General features: G+C 43.2%; 2 protein-coding genes across 2 annotated transcripts; one reads left to right on the top strand and one right to left on the bottom strand.

The window, feature by feature from the left end:
• Positions 1 to 1,295: 1,295 nt before the first annotated feature.
• LOC122546498 (class I histocompatibility antigen, F10 alpha chain-like) lies at positions 1,296 to 2,748 on the bottom strand. The gene is made up of 4 exons (XM_043685195.1): positions 2,463 to 2,748; positions 2,074 to 2,349; positions 1,760 to 1,867; positions 1,296 to 1,404 (listed from the first exon to the last, which is right to left on the bottom strand). Exons 1-4 carry the CDS (start codon positions 2,587 to 2,589, stop codon positions 1,364 to 1,366), a joined length of 552 nt encoding a protein of 183 aa, XP_043541130.1. The 5' UTR covers positions 2,590 to 2,748; the 3' UTR covers positions 1,296 to 1,363.
• A 4,701-nt stretch (positions 2,749 to 7,449) lies between these two features.
• LOC122546497 (SLA class II histocompatibility antigen, DQ haplotype D beta chain-like) lies at positions 7,450 to 10,248 on the top strand (the record flags this gene model as incomplete). The annotated part of the gene is given in 2 exon segments (XM_043685194.1): positions 7,450 to 7,710; positions 9,967 to 10,248. Coding segments are annotated over 2 exon segments (543 nt in total), but the record flags the coding sequence as incomplete, so codon positions are not given.
• Positions 10,249 to 11,341: the final 1,093 nt, after the last annotated feature.

Below are 11,341 nucleotides of genomic sequence, written 5' to 3'. Positions count from 1 at the left end.
ATAACCTCATCACTGACCTATTATATCACAAAATGTATAAAAGTATCCTGACATGTGCTCTGGGTTGAGAGAGGACTCGCAGCTGCCCACTGTGCTGTTGGTGTCTGTCTCTCCCCGGAGCTCTGGGATTTCCTTGTACAATAAAGTCTGTCGTTGAATCCGACTCTGACCCCGAGGCTGGTGATTTTCCCCACAACAGTCACATGGGTTCCTTCAATCTTAAAATAGATTTGATAAAAACAAAATAGTGAGAGAAAAATGATGCGAGATATACATCAACATAAAATGACAGTTACAGAATCTATATGAATATATTTACATAAAGTGCAAAATAGATCACTTTCCTATAATCTAAAATATTGTAGGACATTGCTTCATTTCAGGTCAATCAGTGACCCACTGAAGACAGTGAGGATGAGAAAGTGTGAGGGAGGAACCATCTGTGAAGATCCCTCTGACGGTGACACTGCTTACATTTCTGAGACGGGATGGAAACACAACTTGAGAACGTCCTACTGAAGAACCAGGATTCAAACCTGGGGATCTGGGATCCACTGCTCAATCTGTGGAAACACATACCCGGGTGAAAAATGATCTCAATTATGAAAGAACTGGGTGTGAGCAATGAGCTGTCTTTACTGGAAGGACGGACGGTGATGTCCATGTTCACATTGGAATAGGAGAATCCCATTATTCTGCAATGAGGCTCCGGAAAGGTCCTGCAGCAGAGCCCGGGAAACTCATGAGGTAAGGAATGTACAGACACAAGGCAATCACTCCAGGGTGGGGAGGGGAGGGACATTAGACTGGCAGCTATTAACAGTATCGGAGAGGGTGAAACGTGGCAAGGAGAGGGTTGAAATGAGTCTGACAGGTTTTAAAGGTGTGTCAGAGGGTGAGATAGGGACAGGAGGGGAGGGAGGAATTTCCAAATAAGTCTCCGGAGAGAAGTTGATATATCATTGACTAAATTATGAAGAAGCTGGAATAGAGACGTCCAAGCTGAGAAAATAAAAAATAATGTTTGAAATGGACTGAAATATAAAATGACACACTCTGAAACATTCTCTCATACTCACTGGACCCAGGATTCAAACAGCCTCAGCATTAACTAACAACACTCACACAACACAGTCCAGAGAGAGTCAAGGGTGAAGGACTGGAGGGACTGGGACTAGGGGATGGGAAAATAGGGGGTGAGGGTTGGAAGGAGAGGTTGGGGAGGATGGAGTTGAGGAAGTGAAGGATAAGGGAGTCATGAAGGATTGAACCGTGAGGAAACTGATGAGTGTCCCATCCAGGAGAATGTAACTCTACACCTTCCAATCCCTCTCCCATCATTCCCAACACTCTGTCCCCTCAGTCACTTACTGGGAGCTGTTGTGTAGGTCCCACTTGGTGAACCTGCAGAAACAAAGTAAATGTCCATTAGAATGGGGAATAATCCATTCTCAAAGGATGACAACACAGTGTGAGGGGATGGAGACTGTGTCAGAAATCCTCATTCCCACACTTCCCTCCATCCTTACACTTTGTGGAGATTTTCGACATCTCTTCCATTGCATCAATATTCAATCAGTGAGGAATGGGGTGTGTGCAGTGGGTTTAAGACAGGGAACAATACGTGTTTATACGTGTGTATCTGTGTGGGAATTCAATCAGTTCCATTCCCCACAGTGCCCTGTACTCCCAGTACTGGAGATTCCCCCACACTCACTCTGTCCCCTCAGATCTATATTCCCCTCTCTTGGATTCTTACCTCTCCAGGGCTTTTTCCAGATGATTATTCCAAATATTGCAGCCATTGCAGAGACTAATCCAATCAAAAGTACACAATGGGAACGTTCCACACTGTTTTGTTGGATTTCTGAAACACAATGTAATAAATCAGCATTGTCGCTGTCCCATTTCCAGTCCCAGTTCTGTGATGATTGGGATAATTGGGACAATTGTAACAGATCCTGCCCATTGGGAACTGATGGGATTGGTTGACAGATTGTATTGGATTCTCCAAATGGCTGCTCTCTCTCTCTCTCTCTCTCTCTCACACACACACACTCTCCAGTTCCTTACCCCACTGATAGAGTTGGGCCTCTGCCAGACTGCTGTGTTCAATGTGACAGGATTGATCCTCATCCCCAGCATTGATCTCAATCTCTTTCTGGATCTGATGGGTCCCATCGTGGTTCGGTCGAACCCCCGAGGATTGGGTCTCAGACATGACCTCTCCATTCCTTAGCCAGGTCACCTCGATGTCTGCAGGATAAAACCCAGTGACCAGGCAGGAGAGAGTGAGCGGCTTGTCCTGACCATTGGGCTCCCTCCTGGAGATGAACACTTCAGGCTGAACTGTGATGGGAAAGGGTGAAACCACAAACAGACAGACACTGAATGGAATGGGAGAGTGGTTTCATAGATCAGTGAGGTTAGATCAGAACGTGGAACAAAACTGAAATACATACCTTTCCTTTTGAAATAATCTTTTCCAGCTTCCAGATATCTCTTTAACATTTCTACAGTTACTTCTTCCAGATTTCTTTTCCAGTAATTGTTCCAGGATTCATCAATATCCCATTTCTCTTTAGTCATCACTGCAATGGGATTGTATGCGATCTATCTCATTCTGTCTGGTTCTAAACTGATAAAGTCCTTTCCATCAAATCCAAATCTCATCGATCTCTTAATGCTGCCATCATCACTGACCTCAACAGTAGTTATCCGTGGAAAAATGTGAATTCCTGTTGGTGATCAAACAGTCATAGATAATTAATCATTAATTTTACCAGAGGAAAATGGTGATAGCTAGACAATATGTTGAAGGTGTTAGCCCCCTGTGTTCTCTGTCTATGCCATGTTTAGATTGATTCTAATCTAAAAAGTGAGATAACCAAGTTTTACATAAATTCATGCAGTTTTTGAGCTCCGAGTTCTACATGAATGCATGCAGTTTTTGAGCAAAGTGCAATGTGATTAGGTTTTTTAACAGCTAACAGATGAAAGGCTTAACAGACAATCAATTTTTCAATGTATAATTTTAGTTACATCACACTGTAAATTTTTGCTATAAATTCTGTTACGATCGAGCCTTCCACAATCACCTGATGAAGGAGCGTCTCTCTGAAAGCTAGTGCTTCCAATTAAACCTGTTGGACTATAACCTGATGTTGTGATTTTTAACTTTGTACACCCCAGTCCAACACCGGCATCTCCACGTCATGACTCCTGTAGAACACTCCAGGGATGACATGAGATGAGAATCTCAATTATCTACCATTTAAGCTGGATGAGTGGACTTAATGTATGTAGTGAAATTTAATGATACCAAGTAAAGAGGCGAGTATGCAAAGGAGTTAAGTGAATTGTTAAAATTTGATAGGTGGAGGATTATGTGGATAAATGTGAATGCTCCCATTTTGGTTGGAATAATAGATCATTTAAATGGGGAGAGATGTCACAGAACCTGTGGTAGAGAGGAATCTAGGTGTGTTAGAGAACAAATGAAAGTTGAACTGGAAGCAGTGAGTCAAAAGGAACGTTATAGCTTACTGCAAGGAGAATAGTAATTAACTTGTGTGGTAGTTGTACAGGGTTTTGCTGAGATCACATCTGGAGTAGTGTATCGTTTTGATCTCTTGGGCATAACTGATTCCGAAACAGTTCAGAAAAGGTTTAGTTGACTAATTCCTGGGGTCAAGGGCTTGCCTTGGGAGGCAAGGCTGAACAGTTAGCTCCATGTATGTTGATGTTTAGAAAAATTAAGTGACCTTATTGGAACAAAAAATGAAGGGACATGATACTAGGAAATGTCAGAGGAATGTTCCCTTTTATGGGGAGAGCTCAGTAAATAGTTTTAAGAGGAAGTCTCCTTTTTAAGACTTGACATATGAGGGTCATCAGAACGTGGAATTTTCATTCCAGCAGCGGAGGCTGGATCTTTAACTTTATTCAAGGCAATCTCACTGAAGCTTATCAAAAAACCCAAGGAGTCAAGAGTTAAGTAGAGCTGAGACCACACAAGATCAACTATAATCTTATTGAAGAGAGCAATAGACTTAAAGAGCTGAATAGCCTAATATTGTTCTGATGATTGTACATTGGTATTCTGGGTTATCCAAGATGGAGGACTGAAAAAAAAACTGGCTGTAAGAGCTGTTCCTTTTTGAGATCTTTTGGTGTTGGAGGTGATTTCCTTGAATTCCAGAAGCAACAATTAATGTTTCATATGCTGCTGCATTGTTTTGGAGTTTGGAGTAAAAAGTTTAAACAATGGCACTTTTAAAAGGAGAAAATGCAGACAAAGAAAGCAAGCACATGGTCGGAAGGGAGACAGACAGACAGAAACCTGCTAACTGACATAGCAGTGAATCTGCACAGTTCCTGCCTTTGCTGTTTGAGTTCATGTATCTCTAGAAAAAATTAACAAACAGCAAAAGTCATAGCTGACCCTGGAGGAACCAGCACAGGAACAGATATGTTCATATTTTTTAAAGTGTAACCTTGCTGTAAGTCTGCATACTGAATAGAGCGTTTCTTGATTGTTTAATTGAAATATCTCTTGCAATTCTGGTCTCCTTTCTATCGGAATGACGTTGTGAAACTTGAAAAGTTCCTAAAAGATTTAAAAGGATGATGCTAGGGTTTGAGCTATAGGGAGAGGCTGAATGGCTGTTTTACCTGGAGCATTGGAGGCTGAGGGTTCTAGAGATTTATAAAATCATGAGCCTGGAGCACTGCTTTTCAGGGCAATAAGATGGTGCTATTTTCTGGGCCTGGAGATTGTGAAGGAGCAGCGATGGCCTTTAGTAGAGTGATGTGGGAGGTTAGGGAGAGTTTTCATGTAACTGATGATTATGTTTGCAGGAAATGTGTTTGGTTGCGAATCCTATTGAGTCGCATGGATTGTTTGGAGCAACAGTTAGAGGCAAAGAGGAATTTACTAGAGTAATGGGGTGTGATGGATAGCAGTTATAGGAAGGCAGAAAAGCTGCAGATATGGTCAGGTAGATGGGTTACCTCCAGGAAAGGTAGGAGGGGTAAGCAGGAAGTGCAGGAGTCTCCTGTGGCTATCCCCATTTCAAACAAGTATGCTGTTTGAAAAATGTAGGGGGTGATGGATTCTCAGGGGAATGTAACAGGAACAGCCAAGTTTCTGGTATCAAGACTGGCTCTCATGTAATGAGGTTTCCAAGCAATTGATTGTGTCAGGGGACTCTCTATTCAGAGGTACAGATAGACGTTTCTGTTTCCAGCGGTGAAAAATCAGAATGGTGTGTTGCCTCCCTGGTGCCAAGATCAAGGATGTCTCAGAGAGGGTTCAGAATGTTCTCAAAGGGGAGAGGGACCAGCAGGCTGTCATTGTACATATTGGAACCAACTCCTGTACACAGTGCTCTGACTGATGAAGGCAAGTGTGCCAAACATCTGCTGGCATCAACCTTTCTACCTGTGATGCCGCTTTCAAGCAATTATATACCTGAACCTTAGGTGTGTCTGTTTAACACTACTCCTCCGGGCCTGACCATTAACTGTATAAGTCCTGCCCTGGTTTGTCTTATCAAAATGCAATACCTCACTTTTATCTAAATTAAAGCTCCATTTGCCATTCCACAGTCGACTGGCCCAGTTGATCAAGGTCCTATTGTACTCTCAGATAACTTTCTTCACTATCCACGATACCACTATATAGTTGTCATCCACCAACTTATCTATCTTTGTGTGTTTTAGACTTCCAGCACCTCTTCTTCTCTAATGTGGAATCTTTTCACGACATCAACATTTATTTCCCTGATTCCCTAGCTTCCTTGTCTTTCTCTACAGTTAACATTGATGCAAAATATTGGTTTAGGATCTCACCTATTTCCTGTGGTTCCACATATAGATGACACATAAAGGGCCCTATTCTCTCCCTAGTTACTCTTTTGCCCTTAATATACTTATGGGGTTATCTGCCAAAGTTACCACATATCCTCCTTCTTTCCCTCCTGATTTCCCTCTTAGGAATACTCCTACACCCCCTATATTCCTCACTTCATCCTAGCTGTCTAAACCTGACATGCCTCCTTCCTTTTTCTTGACTAGAGCCTCAATATCTCTGAACATTCAGTGTTTCCTACTCCTGCCAGCCTTGCCCTACAAACTAACAGGGTGCCCGAACACCCTGTCCCTGAACTTCTGTTATATGGTAAGGTCCGAGGGAGTGTTGCTGAACAAAGAGACCTTGGAGTGCAGGTTCAGAGCTCCTTGAAAATGGAGTCGCATGTAGATAGGATAGTGAAGAAGGCATTTGGTATGCTTTCCTTTATTGGACAGTATTGAGTACAGGAGTTGGGAGGTCATGTTGCGGCTGTACATCAAAAGGATGTTGTGAAACCTGAGTTCAGAAAAGATTTACAAGAATGTTGCCAGGATTGGAGGATTTGAGCTATAGTGAAAGGCTGAACAGGCTGGGGCTGTTTTTTCCCTGGATGATGTTAGAGGTTTATAAAATCATGAAGGGTGTGGATAGGTAAATAGACAAGGTATTTTCTCTGGGGTGAGAGTCCTGAACTAGAGGACATAGGTTTAGGGTGAGTGGAAAGATATAAAAGAGACATGAGGGGCAACTTTTCATGCAGAGGGTGGTATGTGTATGGAATGAGCTGCCAGAGGAAGTCTGGAGGCTGGTACAATTACAACATTTAATAGGCATCTGGAGTGCTGGCAAATGGGACTAGATTAGTTTAGGGTATCTGGTCTGCATGGATGAGTTGGACTGGGGGGTCTGTTTCTGTGCTGTATACCTGTGACTAAGACTGGACATCCTTCCCTACATGATGTTAGTATCTGAACCAATACCAAAAAAGGATTTTTGGTAGTGTGTGCCTTCTGGTAGTTGTAGGATGCAGATGCATGGAAAGGGTTCTAACAAACCCACAGCTGATATTTTTTTTCTGACCTTTCCATCTTATGATATCTGGTTGACTAGTGTTGCTCCCTAATACCCCTCCACTGCTGTCCTGAGGAGACTGTAGAACGTAAAGGAGGACAGTGTGAGTTGATCATAGATAAATAATCTCCAACCACTGGTTTCTAGTCACCTCCAATTCTCCTCCAATTTATCGTTCACCTTTTTATAGATGTATGGGAACAGGTTCCGAGTGGGGCATTAAACATCCGGTGTTCAGGAAAGTACAGGTCTGCCTGTCAGTGAGTGTTCTCAACCCTGACATTTCCCTGTATTTCCTGCCTCTTGTGGGTCACGTTTCCGAGGATTGAGAGAGAATCCGGTCAGTGCCGCAGTTTGGAAGCGGGTTCGGGGAGGGAGGGCTGTCTGGGGGCTATCCCCTCCCCGGGGGTGGCTGTGGGGGGTGGGGGGGGTCGGTGTGTAACCCCCGGACAGAGGGTACAGTCTCACACCGAGTGCTGTCGGCTCGGAGCCGCACTAACTCCGTCTGTGTCTCTCTCTCTCAGACGCTCACAGCTATAGCCACGTTCAAGGCTGTGAGTTTAACAGCTCCGGGAGCTGGACCTTCATCTTCCAGTACATCTATGACCAACAGCTGATCGTGTATTTCGACTTTAACCACAAGAAGTACATCGCGGTGAAGGACTGGGCGAAGTCTAATGCGGACAGATGGACTAAAGAGAGCGGGGAGGCCCTGTACCAACAAGCGATCGGTTTCTGTCAGAATAACATCGGTATCATGGAGAGTGAGGTGCTGTCCCGGAAAGGTAAGGGACCCGGGGGGGGGGGGGCACGGGGAGATCCCAGCACCTAACCCCCCCCTCCAAACACCCCAGAGGGCACGGGGAGATCCCAGCCCTGCCCCCTAACGCGGTGCGTGTCTGAGGGAGAGCCTTCCCCCAGGGTCAGTATCAGCACCAGCCCCAGGACTGGGCAACACTGCACCGCATTGGAAACGTGATCCCAGACTGTCTGAGAAAGACACCATCAGCCCAGACTGTCCCTGTTATAGGGATCAGTTAAACTCCCTCTCTCTCTCTCTCTCTCTCAGCCGTCTACAGCCTCAGATTGTGCATATACTGGTTCTTCAAATGAGCATCATTACCTCATGTCAATCTCTTGGCCTTCCCCTTATCCCTACACAGTATGTATACCCATTTCCTTCATGAATGCCTTCATTGAACCTGCCTCCACCACATTTTCTGGCAGTGCATCCCATACCCTCTGTGCAAAAGTATGTGCTCTCATCACCCTTGTTGCTTTCGCAATCCCTTTAAACTCTACCCTTTAATTCTAGTAGTCCTTAAATCTTAAGTGTGCCAAAACTAGGGTAAGTGCCATCACTATCAGCCTGAGTTTCCTACTCTGCATTGCCTGGCTGCAGATATCTGGCCATTGCTCTACTTTGGACAGGACATAGCTGGGCAATATTCTGCGTGTGCTATTATAGGCTGTACTGGAATAACTTTATTGACTCTCATTTCTAAGTACATCAAATTCTTGGCTGAAAAACCAGTAGTGTCCAAAAATCTGGACCAAGCACTCAAATGTACCATACATTTGAAACATTTGTGGCTAAGTGCTGCATTGTCCTGGTGTCACTCCAGACCAGTTAACCACTTCACTACTTAATGTGTACTCCAGATGACCCATGACCCTGCCAGATGTGCAGCCTTGACAATGTATCTGAAGTCTGGCACAGTCTCAGCCTGAAGGAGTTGGATGTGAGGTCCCGTACCTGTAGTTGCTGTTTCATGGTCCCTCTAATTTTCTATTTATCACTTCTATTCGCAAGACGCTGTTGTTTTTATACAGGAAGTCCCTGCGTTACAAACACCCGACTTACAAACCGACCTCTGGCTTCTCATTTTTAAAACCTATTTAAAAAAAATCAGAGTTAAATACAATGTTTCGTCCTAACGAACAGGTGGACTAATTAGCCTGTATTTGTTCCGACTTGAGCACAAATTTGGCTTACGAACAAAAGGAACTTGTTTGTAACCTGGGGCCTTCCTGTATATTTTAATGAATCCTAATTTTCTAATCATCACATCCACCTGCTCCAGAGGGGTCACAGCAGAGTTGAACCTGCTCCTGGTTTAAGAGTAGGGATACTACCACTGCCTCAAGAGCCGATCTGTTAATTTTGTATGTAGTTTGTTTTCTACTTTCGTGATTAGATTCCCTGCCATGGTTTTTAAGACAAATAGAGCTTTTTCCCCCTTTGGGTGTATAAACTGGCTTGATATCACAGTTAACACTTCCAACTGGTTCTAAATGACACTTAATGTTATCCAATTTATAGTGAGTGCACTCCATCTCATTTCATTGAAGCCACACTGGCATAAAGCTAGGACCTTGTTAGTTTCCTATTTCTGTCAAATGCAATGTTGCACTTTGCTGATCACATTATTCATGTTCTGTGGCGTGTATCTACTGGACCAGGAGCCCTAGGTTCAAGTCCCACCTGTACTGCAGGTGTGTGTAATAGCATCTCTGAATAGGTTGATTTAATTTAAAAGTTTAAAAATTAAATGTGACTTATTGCTCATTACGAAGTGTAATGATGCCTGAGACTGATTAACAGTATTTTGAGCTGAAAATCATTTAATCAGCCATTCCTCTGTATATGGTGTGATTGCTTGAACCTTGCTCAGCTTGATTTACAAACTACTGTAGTTAATATCCAACACTGCCCCTTCTCACTGCTTGACCTGTCACCTAGTCTGACTTGCAGTATACACCTGGGCTTCTGAACCGTTTAGGAGCTACAGTATTGAGATGAAACTAAACCCTACTATGGAGGGGATATTTTAAAGAACTTGTGTTCTGTTCCAGTTTCACAATTCATCCTAACCCTGGTTACCTGAATGTAGGTCAGGGCCTGGAGATATGGATCTAATTGGAGTTATTCAGGAATTGGACACCCAGTAATGAGGACGGGGAAGAGTCCAATGCAAATGGAAAAATTTGAACTTGTTTTCTGCCCTTGTTGTATTATGAAACTTTTCTTTCTGTTCCAGTTGAACCAACAGTCACTATCCGACCTAAAGCCTCTCCGCATTCTGCACAATCGGCTTTGCTCTCATGTCATGTCACTGGATTTTACCCTCCTGAGATTGATGTCATGTGGCTGAAAAATGGGGCACCAATTCCTGATGGTGTCATCAACACTGTCCTGTTATCAGATGGTGACTGGACCTATCAGGTGGAGGATCTCCTCCAGTACCAGCCAGTGTCTGGGGATAAATACACCTGTCATGTGGAACACAGCAGCCTGAGGTGGCCCAGAAGTGTGGATTGGGGTAAGACAAATCTACATACTGCTCAGAACAAAAACAAAACATTGAAAGTACTCATCTGTGGGGGAAAGGAACAGTATCATAGTTTCAGTTTAATCTATCAATAATTACAAATGACAGAATTTTGAGTCACGACTATCACATTCTGTTCCTGGGAGACTGTCCTTAACTGCTGACCAGATTTTTCCATTATAAATTAGAACATAGAAGAATACAGCCATATGCCTATCCAATGCCCGCTTAAATGCCCATAATGAGGGAGAGTCCACCACTGCTACTGGCAGGGCATTCCATGAACTCACGACTCGCTGAGTAAAGAATCTACCCCTAACATCTGTCCTATACCTACCACCCCTTAATTTAAAGCTATGCCCCCTCGTAATAGCTGACTCCATATGTGGAAAAAGATTCTCGTTGTTTTGTAATTATCCTTTTCTGTATCACCCATTCTCCAATGGTTTTCAGTATGAATCCTTGACTACAATTTATGGGCACTCCTTTGTGGGTCCCTTATGTTCTATTCATTTTATTTTTTGTTTCTAGCCACTTTCTCACTGCTTATTCAAAGTGCTTCACATATTTTAATGCATGATCTAATGCATTTAAAAAATCTAACCATTCTCTCATTGTGTTCCTAAAATCGATGTTTCTGTACTAACTTTCTTCTGCTTTGGGGAATAAAGCTGAGTCTCAACTTGCTGACCTGATCTCCTTTGCAGGCCTGAATGATGAGTAAGGAGAAATTGAGATGTAGCAAGCTGAAGGAATTAAGAATTAAATCCTGAATTCCAATCTCGTTACACAATTTGATCCTTAAAAAAAAAAAAAAATCTGGAGCACTTCCCAATTTTTTTCTGCCTTACAGACTTTAGTGCACTTTTCTCCTAATAATGATTTGGAGATGCCGGTGTTGGACTGGGGTGTACAAAGTTTAAAAATCAGACCACCAGGTTATAGTCCAACAGTTTATCAGGTGATTATGAAGGAGCGTCGCTCCAAAAGCTAGTGTGCTTCCAATTAAACCTGTTGGAGTATAACCTGGTGTTGTGATTTTTAACTTTCTCCTATAATGTAATGGTGGTTTTATCTTTGTTCT

Source organism: Chiloscyllium plagiosum, unplaced genomic scaffold, assembly GCF_004010195.1.
Source record: "Chiloscyllium plagiosum isolate BGI_BamShark_2017 unplaced genomic scaffold, ASM401019v2 scaf_41796, whole genome shotgun sequence".
Lineage (NCBI taxonomy): Eukaryota > Metazoa > Chordata > Chondrichthyes > Orectolobiformes > Hemiscylliidae > Chiloscyllium > Chiloscyllium plagiosum.
Note: the sequence above shows the minus strand (reverse complement) of the source record. Positions and strands in the feature narration are given on the sequence as shown.

What these genes read in the sequence shown, in the direction of transcription:
- LOC122546498 (XM_043685195.1), bottom strand. Translation starts at nt 2,589, where the DNA reads ATGACTAAAGAGAAATGGGATATTGATGAATCCTGGAACAATTACTGG. An exon ending in GGCCCAACTCTATCAGTGGG is followed by an intron (nt 1,868 to 2,073) that starts GTAAGGAACTGG and finishes ATTGTGTTTCAG; the next exon opens with AAATCCAACAAAACAGTGTG. An exon ending in CTGGAAAAAGCCCTGGAGAG is followed by an intron (nt 1,405 to 1,759) that starts GTAAGAATCCAA and finishes TTGTTTCTGCAG; the next exon opens with GTTCACCAAGTGGGACCTAC.